General features: G+C 37.9%; 1 protein-coding gene across 2 annotated transcripts in view; it reads right to left on the reverse strand.

Annotated features, from left to right (window-relative positions):
- smpd3 (sphingomyelin phosphodiesterase 3) overlaps nt 1-19102 on the reverse strand; it is a 37665-nt gene that overhangs the window by 11694 nt on the left and 6869 nt on the right. Inside the window, exons 1-2 of one of the 2 annotated variants that reach the window (XM_079604549.1) lie at nt 10735-11045; nt 5896-7610 (exon numbers count right to left, since the gene is read on the reverse strand). In XM_079604549.1, the coding sequence (XP_079460675.1) occupies nt 5896-7305 (1410 nt within the window). In that variant the 5' untranslated portion in view covers nt 7306-7610; nt 10735-11045. Of the gene's footprint in view, nt 1-5895; nt 7611-10734; nt 11046-19102 lie in introns of those variants that run through there. The other variant, XM_079604550.1, reaches the window with a different exon arrangement.

A 19102-nucleotide genomic window follows, 5' to 3' on the forward strand; every position in this document is an offset into this window, starting at 1 on the left:
ACATTATAATGCACAAAATGAAAAACGGACATGGAGATTTGCTAAAGATTCAATTTAACAGTTGTTTTTATTTTATAGGTGAGCATTAAATTACAGCAAAAGTAAAATAGTGAAATTAGGATGCATGTTTGTTTGTGTGAGTCTGTGTTCATTCTGCCATCTCCCTGTCCTCTTTTCATCCAGACAACCATCAATCATTTAATGACTATTGGCTTATTCCCAGCAAAGACTCCTATTCAAAATGCTGAGAGCTACAAAACGGCTGGACTTTCCAAATGCAAGTTCTACATTTCAGCAGTGGTTGATAATAAATGTCATTGTTCTTTAGAGGTGATTTGTAGATTTAATTACAATAATGAGATTCTGACCATGTGGTCTCTATACCATGAGCTCATTGCATTGGATCAAACAGGGCTAGTACTCTTTCATTTCATTGCTTGCTTTTTCCTCACTCAGCTTCATTGCCTTCCTCTGTTCCATAGCTTCATGGCCTCTCTTTCTCTTTCTGTGTCCTTGCGTATGAATATTTCAAATGTTTATCCATGCTTGGCTAAGTGTGTGTGCTTGCAGTGACAGACAAGAGGAGGCAGGAAACCCAAAGTGTTGAAAATGTTTTGTGTCTATAGGCGGATCTTTTGTGACGTCATTGTTTATGTTTGTCGCGTTGCATCATGGGAATCGTGTGGCAAGAGACACCGCTAGATACCTGTAATTTGATTGTTTTGCACGTTTGGAGGAGGATTTAGACAAGAGGATGGTTCACTCTTGCTGTGTGGTCGATTGTACGATTGTTGGGGGCCTGATAAAAAGTTTTTTCGAATTCCATCCGAAAAGGATCGCGAAAAACGAAAGAAATGAAGTGGTTGTGTGCAATTAGGCGATTGAACCTGGACGCTCCGAAGAAGTTCCTGCAGCTTCTGATGTTTGTGAGGCTCATTTGTTCATGGTTAATCTTAGTAACTATGTATTTATAGAAGATTGAATAAAAAAATAAAATAAAAAAAGTCTAATTTGTTCATGGTTAATCTTAGTAACTATGTATTTATAAAAGATTGAATAAAAACATAAAATAAAAAAGGCTAATTTGTTTATGGTTAATCTTAGTAACTATGTATTTATAGAAGATTGAATAAAAAAATAAAATAAAACTAAGTCAAATCAACCGAGTCATATGTTTTCGCGTTCTGATTCAGGTGTCTTTTAGCACGATCACTGCTTTCTGTTTGGCAGAAAAGATCGGCCCAACTTTTCGAGAAACAAAACAGACTTTTGAAAGCCTTTAATCTTTCATGAGTGAAGGGTCCAGGGGTTTCTATTAAATAAGAATAAATGTCTCCCCAGCAGATTGGTGGCCAAGACACGGGCGAGTCGGACCAACGTTTTTTGTCATCTCATCTCATATGGGCCTTGAATAACTTCGATTTTGTCACCAATACAAATTTTGTGCTTCTCTCCAAACCTCCTCCGGCCTTAAGATGTTAAAGTGCTTATATATTGTGGATTTCGCCCGCTAATTCTCTTGAAAGTGCTCGTCGCGTCCAGAGCCGTTACGCGTCTTTACAGTCCACCATACTGTTTGTTTTGTTGCCACACAACCACTCGCGCATGCGTACAAAGATGTCAACAAAGATCCTCCTATTGGGAATTTAAAAAAAAAAGTAAACTAAAATTATGAAAAATATCACAGTATCGTTAGCACCAACAATAGATGACATTTTTTTGCCTACTTTTAATAACTAAATTACAATTACAGTTTAGAATACACAGTAAACAAACTACACTTTATGTGTTGCATATCTGTCAGTCATACAAAAATGAAACTTTTGAAGACACATTTACTAATAAACTGAATCTGTTTTAAATTTACAACAAAAAAACAGGTTTATATATGTATCATCAATAAATACAATTGGTTTCTTATACATTTTAACTAATTTAATATTTCTTGCTCCACGGCTAGCCATATTTTAACCATGTTCAATTTCAAATGAATAGATGTAATTGTTTTCACAATGCACAGATTTATGTTGGTTCCAAACAATTTGAATAAATGCATTTTTAAATAAAATTAAAAAGATGCCAATACTTTAAAAACTATGCTATGTTGTTATGCTATGTAAAAACTAGTGCAGAAATGTTAACCATTTCTTTTAATTATGACTGACAAATATGTATCACATTAAGATGATCATTTTGTTTATGTTAACTGTGTCATCTAAATGGATGGACATTTTATATTCAATTCAAATAGCCTACATAAACCTTACATTTATGTCAAAAATAGCATAGCTGTAAATTACGATCCGACTTGCCATAGTTTATTATGTTATTAACAATCAGAATTTACTGAATCCAATAATTAATACCATATAAAATAATCTGTGATATCAAAATTTATATTCAAATTTCACTGGTATTGGTGTTAGAAACTGCAATGTTGCTATTGTGACAAATCTAGTGTCTTATCTGTGTGTGTGCAAGGGTATTGTGACCGTGCACAATGTTTTATCTGAGCTAAAGGCCATGTAAGGTTATGTGTTTTGATTGAGTGTGCATACATGCAAATACATGTTAATGAGCAGTGTGCTAATTGGAATGTGTTTGCCACTTGTGGGATCTCTTATAAGGTTAAAGATTATTTGCCCAAAGGAGAAACAGTCGGCTGGCAGTCCATTGGCGTGCACACACACACACACACACACACACACACACACACACACACACACACACACACACACACACACACACACACACACACACACACACACACACACACACACACACACACACACACACACACACACACACACACACACACACACACACACACACACACACACACACACACACACACACACACACACACAGGGTAATGAACTTCCTCTCGTTCTTCTAATCCACTCCTGCTGGCAGCTTGAATGCTGAGCTGATAACACACACAGCAATGACATGACTAAAGCTGAAGACGGCTAGTACTTTACACTAACAAAGCATTGCAAATAGAGCTGACCACAGGAGGAGCAGTGGGTCACAGTCTTTTAGCGCTGAAAGGCGGCACTGATTGCTGTATACAAGCTTCAAGTTTTAATGGGACAATTTTGCAATCTTTCAGCATTTAAATTTTTCCTCCTGAACACAATGTACAATAGCAGTAAAATTGTCTTGCACTGAAAACAGTAATTAAGTATTATTCAACCATTTTACATCCTTTCTTGGCCTCATTCATGAAACACAAGCAGAACAAATTCATGAGTAGGCTATGTCACTCATAAATCCATTCATACATAAGTATCCCATTGAACTAAACACAACAACTTGTGTAAGAATGGTTTTATGTAGGCTATAAAAAATACTATTTATGCAGATTTGTTCTGTTGTTGTTACATGAACTTTGACCTTTAGAGTTAACCAAGCTGTTTTTGCTACTGTACCTTTAACACTTCTATATTTAAACGACCTCTGTTCTGATTTATTTTTGCAACATAGTTTCCATAAATGTTCAAGATGGATTGGATAGTTCTGCATTTTGAATGCTGACGTATGAACTATTCGTTTCAAAAGACCAATGGAAGTCCTGAAATTTGTCTGTCCGAACAGAGAAGGATGATATTTTACAGATTTATTATTAAGATGCTCACCAAGGCTACATTTCTTTAATAAAAAAAATAATCTGTAAAAACAGTAATATTGTAACATATTATTACAATTTAAAATATCTGTTTTATATTTTAATGTTTTAAAATGTAATTTATTCCTGTGATGCAAAGCTGAATTTTCAGCATCATTACTCCAGTCTGCAGCGTCACATGATTCTTAAGAAATCAAATGATTACAAGAAATCAAGAAATGTCACATGATTCTTAAGAAATCATATAATCTCAAGAAACAGTGATAATTTGGCATGGAATGTATGGACACACACGTCACCAATTTGCTAATGATCATGTAAACCCCAAATGAGCGTTCTACCCATGACGTTAAGAGTATGGAGAGCTCTTGAATAATAATAATAAGAGGGCTGAACATACATGCTGAAAGGCCCTAATTAAAGGGCTGCTCATTCCTACGGGAAGCATTTTTAATTAATATCTTCACTCCACACACATCCCTCCCTGTTCAATTTACACCCCTCCCCCATCTCCAAATTGTTTGACGAAGGTTCGTCTGTCTTTATTTATCAAAAGCTAAACTTGTATTACTCATAATGCCCAGGGGTGAAAAGCAGTGTTGGGGAGTAATGACCTAAGAGTAGCAACATACGAACTACAATTTTCAGTAGCGTGACAGTAGTTCTGCTATTTTTGTGAAATTTTCAGTTTGCAGACCTTGGAGGAGTATCTAAAGTGCATCAATAACTTCTAGAAGCCTTTGGTTAAACTTACACCCCCGTGAAAGATTGAACGCCAATTCAAGTAAGAATCTCTTTAGTGAGTACATGCACAGGTCAAAGGCATTGTCCTTCTGTTTCTCTGTGTACAGTACTCAATATTTAACAGGCTGCTCTCTCTCACACACACATTCAGAGTTAGTATTTAGCAGCTCTGTCTGACAATGGCAGCTGGCCTCTTGCCCTTTTGGACAGAAAAAGAGATCAGGTCTGGAATGTGGCCAGAATTGGATATGGTGCTGAGGCAGTAATGATATCTCGACCCTAAAAGCCTGTGCTCATGATCACCCTAAATCGCTACGCAAACAAAAAATTATAAGCTAATATCATGCACAACAGAGACAAGCTCACACATGCTAAGCAAGCATGCAACAACAGAACATGCAAACATCAGCAAATATCAACATTAGAGTAATCAACATTTCAAGTCATTATAAATCCCGAGCACTAAAATTATCTATAGTGCAAATCCCAACAACCTTTCTCTTTACTCTTAGACTGTCCATATGCTAGCGTAAACACATTGACTTCTTGTAATTGAAACCGAAAATTAGAAAAATGTGAAAAATTACATGTGTTATTCAAAGTTCGCTAAAACATATCAATTAGCCTATGTTTGTTACCTTCTATGCTTTAAAATAGTTACAAGGCTAAAGTTCAAATTAAACCTAAAGCATAAATGCATATGCTAAGTATGCTGTTTACTTAAGTATGTTCTACAGTACATACAGATTGACATGGACTTTCATCGTTGTAATTAAATACCAACTTAGTTATATAATCCATCAGTTGCATTCACATATTCTTATATAAACTTTATGTAGAAAGCTAGCAACAGCAGCTGCAAGACTAATGACCCTGTCTTTACAATACCCAGACTAAAATGAGCATACAATATTATTTCAGAATGAAACTACTTCTGGAATTGTAATATCTACTCAGCATAAGTGCACATCCCCCATTAAGACATATATAATGCAACAGGGCTGTACGTCCAACCATGGTTCAACAAAGAGAGGAAGCCTGCGTTTCTAAAAGCATGACAGATGAGTGTTTCAAACAAGCCCTCAGGGCTACAAAGGGCTAGTTGTAAATTATTCAGGTTGTTTGTGTACGCTCAAACCACAAGTCCAACTCCAGACACATGTTATGAAACGTTCAAGAACTAGAACAAGCCCTAATGTCTCATTTCAATATCAATCACATGCATCAAATGATTTAAAGCAGGTATAAAAATTGACAATCGGAATGAATTGTTTGAATATAAATTATAACTTTTAGAGACCCCTTTACATTACAGGTCTTAGGATGCAGTTAAACAAATTGAAAGCTCCATAATGCAATTTACATTAAGGTAGGGTGTAGCATAAATCAACAACAGTTAAAAAAAAGGGTCAATACAGTCTCCTGGATATAACAAATGCAAAGATTTCAATCAAGGCAAATTGCTTAAAATTTGACATGCTAAGTCTAAATAAAGCCATAATAAAGAAGTATAAGAAGCTCACCTTGGCAAAAAGAACTCCTTTAGCAGCCAGAGCATCCTCGCTGCGCCCATTGGGGAAGCATTCATAATGGGCATCCAAAATAGGGTAGCGACTGGCCAACAGAAGCCCGCTGTTCAAGAACTTGAACCGTGAGCAACAGCCTTTCCAGCCATAGCGTCCCACATCGCTCAGCACAAAGGGAAAATAGCGGTGCAGCTGCCTCCTGAGCCTGTCTGCAGCCCGCCTGTCGAAGACTTCTTGTAGACAAAGGAAGTCCAGGTTGGCTGGGAAAAAGGCAGAGATCTCATGGTCAAAGCCGTCATCGCCGTGACGGCGCTTGCGCCCAATCGGTCTTTTGAAGACTGAGGTGCGGTGTTGTGAAAGGGTGTTGTTGGGGGATATGCCTCCATCAGCTGCGTGGAAGCGAACCAGGGATTCTCGAGAGGCTGTACGACTTTCTAGGCTACCTGTATCCCCGTCCCCGGTCTGATGGTTTCCTTTTTCATCCTCGGCTGGCTCAGAATCAGGAGAGGTGATGCTGATTTGCACTCCAGCTGGATGGAGAGGACAGTCTTCTGAGTTCTGGATGATGTTGCTATGTACTGGACACTCACCAGAGGACTCTGGGTCTGCAAACTGGTGGACAGCACAATCAGGAGCATGGTCTTCTGCATTGGAGTGGAGAGGACACTCTGAGGAATTCTGGGCTTCAGTGCTGTGGATTGGGCAATCCGAGCTTGTACCTCCTGATGGGTGAACGGGACACTCATTTAAGGCCTCAGTCTCAGTTTCAGTGGTGACTACAGGCTCTGGACGATGGTCCAAAGAAGAGGTGCGGCGGAAGCCCTGAGTGGCCAAGCTGCAGAAGGATACCGCACTAATTGAAGTATTGGTGGGCGAATCAATATATATCTTGATCTGGGGTCTGCTGGCACCGTTACGGATCCGCTTACCCACTTCCCGAGCTCGGCGTTGAGTGTCCGCGAGGTTGTTGAAGCGTGCAAGCGAGTCTGGCAGCAGGCAAACATTGGCACTACCAAAGCAAAAGCTCCGACCTTGTGGACGCCACTCAGCAAGTGCTGCCCCGGTTCCAGCCGATGCTCCCTGCTCGGCACCATGCTTGTCTGGTTTCTGGTGAGAGTAGATGTAGGGGTTCCTGATGCTCTGCAGTGGGGCCCACAAGAGGAAGCCAATGAAGGCGAAGGGTAAGGATGCCAGTAACAGCACCAAGTAGAGCGGTGTAGAGATCAGGACACCAAGTGCCAGAAAAGAGCAGGGATCCTGGGAGCGTCTACGTTTCTCCAGTGATGTTGCTACACAGGAGGCCAACAACCGGTCCAACAGCCAGTAGCAAGGGAAAACAAAGGCCCAAGACAGACGGCTCAGAAAGCTGAGGAAGGCACTGTGGTAGGGAGAGGTGTGCAAGACCATTTCTGGCTCACCTTATAGACCAACTCCCGAAAAAAAAAAAAAAAAAAACAGTACAAAAAATAACTACAAAGTTAACCCGCCCCCCTGTGGTGGGAAGAGGTACACTACATGGTTCTTGGGTCCTTCGCTATGTCCGACATTGAATATGGGATATACGGGGCCAGGTGCCCAGCCTCTTCCCTCCTTGGTCGGGGTCTGCAATGCTAGAGTCTCCTAAAGAATCTGTTCATGGTGATGATAAAAAAACTCTCCTGGGATCCAGAATATTCCAGGCACGGAAAGGGGAGCCCTCGTCAGTGCAGAGCCTGCAGACAACCAAAGGGAGGGGGGAACAGAATACACAGGCAATCAGATGAAAGTAGGGGATAATGTGCAATCAACAAATTGGATCCCAGTAAAAATCCCAGTTTCAGAAATCATGATGAAGAATAAATAAATAATTTCTCTTTCATAAAACGCAGTGTCAGGTCACCAAATGTACTGTAGCCTGCTATGTAAGAATGTTTTTTGCATCTGTTTCGAATTGGTCTTTGTAAAATATGTAATTTAAAATATTGCTTATTGTTTGTAAATAAAATAGAATTAAAAACTAATGAAATACAATTGACCTTATTCATGTTGATTATTCAAATTGTGCAACCACATGGGATTTTCTTTAGAAAAGAGGTCTGCCAGATGTGGCTTATTATCTCGAATGACCTACTGATTTGAACAAAGGAGAAATTAGGATAATTACCATTTAAAAAGCTACCACTGCACAGGTGTCACTGTAAAATATGATAACTAAGTCCCTTTGTAGAATGATGGTGCTTTTGTGTCTGTTGCATGAAATAAACAGGCAGAAACAGGCACATACAAACACATGGAGCAGACGATGAGGAATATTAAACTGCAACCTCACAGAGAGACAATACAAAAAACTTATCTTGAAAAATTATTTTCGGTCTGTCACGATTAAATTTGCCTTGTCCCTGAACAATGACCTTGATAAATACATAAATCTTCAAATGTATTAAATCTCAAAAACATCTCTTTTCTCATTATAGCATGCAGTAAAATCATGGATCAGGAACTTTTTGCAGTGCACAAACAGACAATCTAGACAATGAACTACACAAGATGCATGTCTAACATTGAACAGCGTAGCATACTTTAATCCGCGACAAGGAAACATGGGAAACATGGGGATTCCGACATGTAAAATGTGTTCACGTCCTCGTAGATTACAACATGGAACTAAAACATTTCTGCAGATTCTTAATGAATCTGCAAGTCGGAGGACTTGTACCACATGGCCGCTGCTGATTCATTAAGTAAATTATTGTGTTGCCATAGAAATGCATAAATCTGAATATGAGGGCAAAACTTATGGTAATTATGACATGGTGTGAACATGTAGGCAACAGCATAAGACATTAAAGGGTTAGTTCGCCCATTTAAGACATGAAGTTGTATGCAATCCTTACCAGCACTATAGTGCATACACTCTGACCCACTCTGTGGTCACCTCCCTGGTCAGAGTTCTGGCCGCTGGAAGTTTTTCAAGAAAGTAGTTCTGGTTAGTTTCCGGGGCCACAAAACTGTGTTTTTACGTGAAAAAATGATTTGCGTTTCAAAGCTTGATTAATTTACATCACAAAAAACACACCAGACAAAATTCATACCTCAGTTTTAATCGGCACTATTTTCTTTCCATTTCTATCAATCCGCGCTGCTGTCAACGACCACAGTGCGCACGTTCCGATCAGCTGTTGATAGCGCGACTCGCTGACAACATGTCTGACTACGAAACTTCTGATGATGAAACCAATTTTAGCACAATGTCAGATGGAACAGATGATGATGAAATAAATTTATACCTATGCCAAAGGGATACCTTTATGAACTCAATAGTGTGTGTGTTCAATCAACTAGTTTTCTCAGCAAATTGTACCTATATCCCTATATACTGTTTTTATATTATACTTCTTTTCACGTGATTTCCACTGGAGTCTAAACATCAGCTTGTTTACCGTACAGTTTAGACATGGGATCATAAAGTTAGTAAATAGAGCTTACCCGTGCTTCTGGTAGCCTACAGCAAAACTCTTTCAAATTAGTTTTTTTATTTTTCCTCCTTGGTTGGGGATGTAATCGTCTTCGCTGAAGTGAGCACTGCACATACGAAAATCCTTGATTCTGGATATTTTAGCTCCCGCAGAGTAGCCGATGGCGACCAGCCAAAGCTGTCTCATAGCTACAGCTGATCGGAACGTGCGCACTGTTGACGTCGACAGCAGCACGGATTGATAGAAATGGAAAGAAAATAGTGGCGATTAAAACTGAGGTATGAATTTTGTCTGGCGTGTTTTTTGTGATGTAAATTAATCAAGCTTTGAAACGTAAATAATTTTTTCACGTAAAAACGCACAGTTTTGTGGCCCCGGAAACTAACCAGGACTACTTTCTTGAAAAACTTCCAGCGGCCAGAACTCTGACCAGGGAGGTGAACACAGAGTGGGTCAGTGTGTATGCACTATAGTGCTGGTAAGGATTGCATACAACTTCATGTCTTAAATGGGCGAACTAACCCTTTAAACATGAACCAATAAGAGAACAGAACTGATAACAAGATACAAGACAATTAACCAATGAAATCATGACACAGGAACAAGTGAGAAACAGAGATCACATGACATGAAACACATGAGGGGGACAGGGAAACACGACATGAACCAATTCCAAAATAAAAGACATGAAAACATGAACTGAGAACATGACACAAAACCTAACCAGATGTGACAACCATCCGCTGTAACTTAATTATTATAATGAATTATTTCAACAATTCTAAAATATACAAGATGAGGGCATAATACAAATACAAAATGCATAAATTAAGCTTTGCTTTAAAAGCACAAAGCAGCCATTGTGCTTTTAAAACTTAGCAGCCTTTTTATAATGAGATGCAGGTTGCCTTTTTGTGGCAGATGCTCCTAGTCGAAACCCTGACCTAAATGATCAAAAGATTTACCAGATCAAAGTACATGTCAATCTTTGACACGACCAGGAAATGCATGTTGTGGGTTTATAATTACAATGACAGCAACTGATGTCAAGAGACAAAATAAGGAATACGGAAAGACATGATCACAAGTCTCTGACGTCCACTTGTTTTACGAGTCGAGAATTAACATCATATTTGCCTGTCATATTGTTGCTATAAATTAACAATAGATAAAATCAAGTTCCACTCCACATTGTGGAAATAATATGGGTTGTGAACATTGTTTCACCTTTCTCATACAAAGTTCTCTACAAATACTACTAAAGCTAAGCCACAGATAAAATTCAATGTCCCACATGTATTTTACTCTATAAACATACAGACGTTTCCAATAAGACACGTACATCATCACGTACAAGTAATCCCTTTGCATCCACACTCACCTCATCTGCACACACACCCAATCTGTGGAATAATAATTTCGAGGGTTTTATCCATCACTGCCGCCTAATCTGCACTGCACGGTTGTGCCGGCTGCATAGTGGCCTAGACGTGTGGGAAAAGCTCATCATTTCTTTTTCAGAAAGGGCTGATTTTGACAGTCCGCAGCGAGTACAGGAAAGAATTTGAGCCGTCTGACACACGGCCGTCGGTGCTTGAGAACAGGAAAAGGAAGAGTGTAGCAAATGAACGTGTGGTATTTGCAGCTGTGCATGCTGTATACACGCGCATTACCAAACAAACACACACGTGTGAGGGGGGTTAAGCGATTGTGTCTTTAGGTTAAGCTTGACTACTGCTGAGCAGCTTTCAGGTCGCACCACACAGAAAGCACAAAGGGAATCTGGTGCAAAAATAATGTCCTCAACTCTTCACAGATTACCAGAGAAGGTCCTGCTGTTATTTTGCTCCTAAACAGTGCTGCCATGTGGTTCTGTAGAAGGCACACATACTTAACCACAAAATACACACTCAAATCTTCACTGTAACTGACAGATAAATATATGTAAACAGTCCCCAGTTTGATGATCTGAGCCAGCCCAGAGGAACATTTTATTGCTCAAAGATGGCTCTTTAATTGCTCAGAAGACATTCAATCCCTTTGATGCTTCATTTAGAGGTGCAGTAAGTGATATTATCCACTCTGGGACTGTCATATATGAGCTGCCCTGCGAACATGCACGATTACTGACAGAAAGTTCCTAAACAAAGAATCTGACACAATCTGAATCTGACGTAATTCAGTAATATGTCAGATCTAACATAATATGAATATTTTCTGTCATTCCATAAAAAATACTTTCAGCAATTTTAAGGATTAAATTAACGTGGATAGCAGAGCTCATATAATTTTGGTATTTTGTATAGTTTTATGAAAAATGTCCATGACAGTGATATTTTAATATTATTTACATAATATTATTGTATTTAAAATGTTTTTAATTAGTGTCTTTTTTGCTTTGTCATTAGTTCCTGCTTTTTAAAATATTTCTATTTAGATTTAACTTTCATTTTAATATTATTTACATACTATTATAGTATTTATTCATATTTTGAATTAGCTTTTACTTTCATATTTGCATTTTAATTTTAGTTTAATAAGCTTCAGTCATTAGTTTCAGTTTTTCTATTTCGCTTATATTTCGCTTAAAATTCTAAGTAATTTTAGTACTTTTACTTCAGCTTAAGTTTTTAATCTAATATTAAGATGTTAAGTCTCTTTTGATGTAATTCTTTCTTTGCTCTCCATCTAATTAACTGACGTCTAGAAAAATAATCAAGATATTACAGAGAATTTTATTTTATTTTCTCTTTTATAATGTTGAAACAATTCTCATTGTGTTCAGGAGACTATTGTGATTTTCATCAACCCAGCCACAGCTCCATGTGTTTACATTAAGTATATTCACTTAAATGTTTTATGTGCCTTCAATATCTTGCCTTCGAAAGTCAATATTGCTCCAGGACAGACCAGAAGCCAGATAATCAAGGCAATAAACTAAATGAATGCGAACACCAACAGAAAGTCTGTTACCTAACACTTTGTTTAGAAAGCCTCAACTATAGATCTGTTTAAACACGAATCCTTCACCTTCTAATCAATACTGATCACTACTTTCCCCATGAGTAAAGAGAGAGACACTGAGAAATGTCACGTCGATGACTGTGACTGTTTACCAGTGAATATAAACATATATACATAGAATTTGATCTGTACAAGACGAGCACAGGCTTTCTGTTATTAAAGGATTAGTTCAATTATCACTTTCCTGATCATTTACCTATGTCATCCAAGATGTTTATGTGTTTCTTTCTTCAGTCGAAAAAAATTTTGGGGTTTTATGTACATAAAAAAAAAAATGAAAAAAAAAAATGACATGATCTATGAAATGATTTGTTGTTCCTCTAAGAATGCATTTGAAAACTACTGTATGAATGTGCATGTTTAAGTTTTGGCCTTCCTGTGACCTCATATCACTGATTCATTTGTTTGTGTGCATGTGGACGGGTCTCAATGTTTTTTGTGTGCATGAAGTGCTGATTTTTTATCTGGTAACTTTAGAGATCAGTGCAAACTCATCAGCAGCTCTGTGGCACTTTCCTATTGGTTCATTATTAATGGACCACAGGAAGAGAGATAAAGAGAGAGAGATAGCCATAAAGGAAGAAAGAGACAGCATTAACTGTAAAGGCCTGAAACATGATCTGTACAGATAATTTACTTCATACTTTCATAAAATCAACAATGATAGCTTAATGAAACATATTGTGACATACGCAAAAGCCCTGAGGTGCTCCTATCACTTTTATGTCATGGTTCATTTATCTCATCTTTTAATTTCCTGTGGAACTTGGCCATTGCTTATTCTTGACTAGTGTGTGTGTGTGTGTGTGTGTGTGTGTGTGTGTGTGTGTGTGTGTGTGTGTGTGTGTGTGTGTGTGTGTGTGTGTGTGTGTGTGTGTGTGTGTGTGTGTGTGTGTGTGTGTGTGCGCACCAGAGTGAGCGACTGACACGGCACTGAGCACACTCAGGGGAGTTTGTTGCCATGGCGACACTGCACTCACTCATGAACAGTATTGCTGTTGTCTATCAGTCTGGTCAATGCCCCTTTAGTATGACACACACCCACATACAAACACAAACATATTATTTAATCTACACTTATATGTACTTAATATGTACCCTAGTGGTCTAAACAGAATAAAGTAAATGTCTTCCACTTTTTTATTATTATTTTAGATTTAGATTTTGCTTGGTTACCCTTCCATGAAAGAGATTTCTCCCATATGCAAAGCAAATGAAACATTAATTTGTCTACACATTTTCATTCTCCAAGTAGTCTTTTAAATCAAGTCAAGTGACCTTTAGTTTTATAGCGCTTTTTACAGATAGTTTCAAAGCAGCTTCATAAACACCTCGGCTGTGCACCAGAGTAAGCGTATCTTCTGGGGAAAAAAAAGATTAAATCATAAAAAAAATGTTTACACATTTTTTTTAAATAGGCTCTGCTAATTTATAAATAAATTGTATAACTTTTATTAATAAGATTTATGTACAAGTTAAATATAAACAAATATTTTAAAACATAAAAACAGACAATAATATTTATATATTTAACAGGTGTGTCCACTATAAAAACATATAAAGAATATGAATGTCTCATAAGGAACACATGCATCAAGTTATATTTAAACCGCAATGTTTGTGTGCAAACATAATAAATATCTTAAAAAGAGCAGGTTAATGTATTGTCTAGTAATATCCAGACAATACACATTGTAAAAACACGTGAAGGCTGTTCTAAAGTTTCGGTAATATATTTTTACTATCGTTGTGTAGATACTAAACTGTAATCGATGTATAGATTGCAAATGGCTATCTGGCCTACACTTAATATAATTTTAAAAATGCATAGGACTGACAAGGGACGGCAATCACCAGGCAAATGTCTTCAAATCCCATGATGACAACACTTGCTTTATGCAGGGTGTTAATGAAGCTATTGTTATTTTCACTCATTTAAGCCGTAGTCATTACACAATTTAAATGAGACAAGGAACTTCCAGTCAAAGCATTGCCTCTCTTGAGTATTCTCATGCTCAAATATGAGCTAATTGCAGTAAAAGAATGTTTGTGATATAATTTAATCCATTAACAGATTAAATTGCAGTCCCGCTGCATGGTAGATATAAGCTCATTTCAAATGCTAATCAATGTGACACCTTTGTGTAGGGATTATGACCGTCAGATCCTCAAAAATCCATCATTAATCAATTCATGTGTAATCCTTATCAATCTGGCAATCGAGAGCTGTTTCAACAACAAACTGTGATAATACAATTTAATTGTGATAATACATTTGAACTATTTAAGGAAAAAATTGAGGGGCGGCACTTCATAGGTAGCTACGGTGTTTTGAGTGTTTTTAACACATTGTTATGTGGTTTCTATGGTATTTATTTTTATACTAAAAGTATACATTTATAATAAATATGTTTTTTAATACTAATAAAACCACAATTTTAAACTAACAAATAGACACAATGCTAAAAATATTTAAAAATATATATAACAAATAAAAAAAAAACATAAAACGTCTCTTGATGTCTCGTTACTTAACTGTAATCCTGTTCCCAGAAAAAGCGGGAACAAGATGCTGCATCCTCATCCCTTGGGAAAACATCTTTGCTTGACCGGTTGTGAAGCATGTATGCAAACAGTAAAAACCTAGCTTTAAATAACCTCTGACGATAATGTCATTGGAATGCACGCTCTTGAGAGGCTATAAATAGACGTGACACAGGTACGCCTTCAGGTTATAATTTTTCTGAAGAAATGTCTGAACATGCCCCCAGTGTGGCACTGAGGTGCAGCATCTCGTTCCCGCTTTTACAGGGAACAGGGTTACAATCAAGTAACCCGAGAGGTTCCCTTTCAAAAGCTACTCTTGATGATGCATACTCATGAGCATGGGAACTAGAATATCAACGCCACTGCACTGGGAAGTGTCTCAAGGTTGTGTAGTGTGTGTTCACAAACACTGGAGAGGTCTCAGACATGAGTTTGGGATGTCGACTCAAGGACATGTGAGCTCGGAGTAGCATGAAGATCCAAACTATGAAATCTTGATTGGTAGCATCCTATTTTCTCTTGACAAACTGCAAAATAGCACCAGGGAACGTTTGCGCTGGAACACGCCTCCTCTTTTCGCTGAACCGCCCCCCCAAGTGCAAGTTCATTCCCTAATTTACCGACGTGCGTCTGTGGAGGGAAAAGTCCGCTGTGCGTCGGGTGCAAAATAGGAATGATACATGCGCCGGCGTACAAAGTAATTTGCGCTGGATGAAAGATACACATACACGCACGCAGGCACACAATGCAGTCCCTGAAGACAAAGAAACCAGAAGGTGTATCTACGTTTCGCTATCTCCCATGAGCATAGTCATCGTCAGAGGTTATTTAAAGCCAAGTTCTTGGCGTGTTTGCACACATGCATAGTAACATTTTAGTAGCTTTTGAAAGGGAACAACAATATTATAAAAATTAAAACAAGATAAAAATAAAATTAATTCATGCAATTGTTTTCTTAAAAGAGCAACTTTTGTTGAGGCAAGACTGGTTCTATCCCTCTTTCATTAGTTTAACTCTCAACTATCCCTGAATTTAAAAGCAGTTTAATGCAGGGAGCTGGAAATTATCATTGCGATTATCTGTTCTCCAAAGAGCAACAGTTAACTCAAGTCTGATTTTGCCGCGATTTCCATTCTGCGGGGAGCGACCATTTCCTGACACCTGGTTACACAAGGTGATGAGTGCTTTTACTGTGTGGGCGCTTGTGAGATTGAGTGTCATCCAGGGGCAAGACAGACAGAGAGTGTTTGAGTGAAGAAGTGCGTAGGATGGCAGAGGAGAGCCAAGGTGCTATTAGATATGGCTGTGCTAGTATTTTTCTCACTGTTCATTTCTTGTGATTTGTGTATGAACATACTGTACAGTGGGGTACAACACTCTGAAACCACATTGAAAATATTGTGTTTTTATTTACAGATCCTCAAAATATACAAAATGAGAGAATTCTGACCAAAATGAAAGTTTATGAAAGAAATGAAAGAAATATTTAAGATTATACACTATTTCTAGGTCACGAATCAAAATGTAAGCAGATTTGGGACTTTGAATATGTTAAGTCCTTTGTACAAAAGGTCAAAACCACAGAGCAGCTGCTCTTACTGTAAACATACTACAATCATGCTGGATAACATGGATCATCAGGTTTTGAAAAACTAATTAAAATTAATTTGCAAAATTTATTCAAATGCCTAATCATTTTAATGTCAATATTTAATGTCAATAAAAATATTTTAAATAGATTTTAATTTAATAAAAAAGAAAAAAATACATTAAAATGTGTTCTACTTTCACTCAAATTGTTAATTAAAAAATACAAATAGATTTTAATATATTCAATTAATGATCAAATATCAAATTAGAAAAAAGAAAGTCAACCATTTTTTTTCTAGTGGTCTCATGCAGACCCTATTGTACTTGTGTGTTTGTCTTTGAATGAATTAAAGCTCCTGTGCACAGATCCTTCGGTTTGTAGAATGACGGCAGAGGATTATGTATGATGATGATTCAGTATTACCCATCATGCTCTTGGGCAGTGGCCCATATGGCCCCCCCATCTCTACAGGGTGTTTGCTCTAAATATACTCTCAAATCTAGATCATGCTGGATCAATACTCTGCTACACACACAAGCACACACTTTCCACTACATGTATCATACTGTGTTTACTGGAAGAACATTTCCTCTATGATATTTTCTCTGTGGTCATTTAACCTGTTTCTCCTCCTCTACCCTCCCCCATCTCACATCTCTCTCTCAGTCTCGTTCGCTTTTTCCATCTGTATGCGTGACCCTAAGTGATCCACACAAATACAAATTGCTTTTAGACTTGTGGCTGAATACAAAGACAACTTGCAAATCAATAAACCCTGACCTGCCTTCGAAAGCAAAGCACACATGTAAGCAAATGAAACACATGCACACACACACACACACACACACACACACACACACACACACACACACACACACACACACACACACACACACACACACACACACACACACACACACACACACACACACACACACACACACACACAAATAACGCATCACAAGTTCAAGGCCATACTCTCTCGAGGAACAAATAGAGATCTGCGTTGTGAATTTGATTGGTTTGCTCTATATTGTTTAGGTTGACGACCACTGACATGTGTCTATGTTTTTCTCTCGGTTTTGCCAGTAGATTTAATGTGGTCAAATGACTTTTGAAGACAGATTGAAAATAGTGTACAGTCAAGTCAACATTTCATCCAAACATGCATAGTAAGGGAAAACAAGCCACAATCAAGCATGGCATCCAAATGTTCCTCATCTCTGATGCAAATGAGTCATTTGCTTACTTTATTCTTTCAATATTTGTTCCACAAAATGAGAAGCTATAACACAGAAATGGTATTCGGATTTCTGACTGATAACAATAGCCAGTTAATTGTATGACTGAAAACCTGTTTGATAACAATTATGTATCTCTTTTGTTTGGTCTGTAAAAAAAAAACCTGTCAAATCTCAATTCTGAAATGTTATATGCTTAACATAATACATCTAAACAATAGACAAAGATTGAGAAAACACAGCACTTTTGTAACCTAGCATAAAAAAATGCCAATTTTAGGCTTCTGCAATGCCAGCCAAATCAGACCAATAATTAAAAATGAAAAAGAAATCTAATATTGGCACCAATATCAGAGAACCAATATGCATCATTACTTTATATTCAGATAAATGGTCAGGTTAAACATCCTGCACTATAGAAAATATGTTTGACTGTCTGTGGTAGTATCATAGTTTACAGTAGTCATGTAGGCCTACTGCGGTATTTATACAATGCTACTGCCATATTACATATAAAAACATTATAGTATTGCGATGGTACATGTATGAATAAAAATAATGAAATAAAATATAAAACATGGAATACCAATAATGATATCTGAGGAGCAGAAATAATTTTGCTATATTTGATACAATTTAAACAGTGAATAGGATGTACACAAAATATCTGAATTTAATTTAACACCCTAAAAAATACAATCCATTGCCGAGAGACTGCTGGTAAATTTCGCAACAGACACCAGGCTGTTAATCGGACAAGACAATAATCTCAGAATAGCCCGAATCTAATCTGCCAGGGCTGAAATATTGCCCTATAACTACTTTGTGGTCCTTCAATGTCTCAGTGAGTCCATCGTGTATTTGAGACAGTCAGAGTTGTCTAGATGAGAGCACCTGATCCTTCATGTCTTATTACATCACAGCCAGAACAGATGAACAGAACGAGACAGGCACAGCCCAGAGCTCCAGCAGAGGACGGGAGGGGTGGAAAGGGGGCGGCATTGTCAGAGCGAACTCAAGCATACGAGAACTGAGTTGTCAGGGAAACCGCCCTAAAAACCAAACGCCACCTCTCAGGCAAAGGAAACAGATGTGAACGGTAGGTCATAAGTGGCAGAAAAAGAGAGAGAGAGGGTGTCCTAGCAGAACAGAGACGGTGCACATGTTCTTTTGCTGATCATAACAAGTTCTGTGACAGCCTATAAGCACCTACGACACCCTCTCCTGCCGCCTGGCACCCCAGCAGCCCACATTAACATCCATACGTCTCTGATGTGTAGAGTTGCTACTTGTTTATAATAGCAGGGGGCCATCAAGCTTAATTACACACAGACACACACTCTTGC

Source organism: Phoxinus phoxinus (assembly GCF_949152265.1).
Source record: "Phoxinus phoxinus genome assembly, chromosome: 25".
NCBI lineage: Eukaryota > Metazoa > Chordata > Actinopteri > Cypriniformes > Leuciscidae > Phoxinus > Phoxinus phoxinus.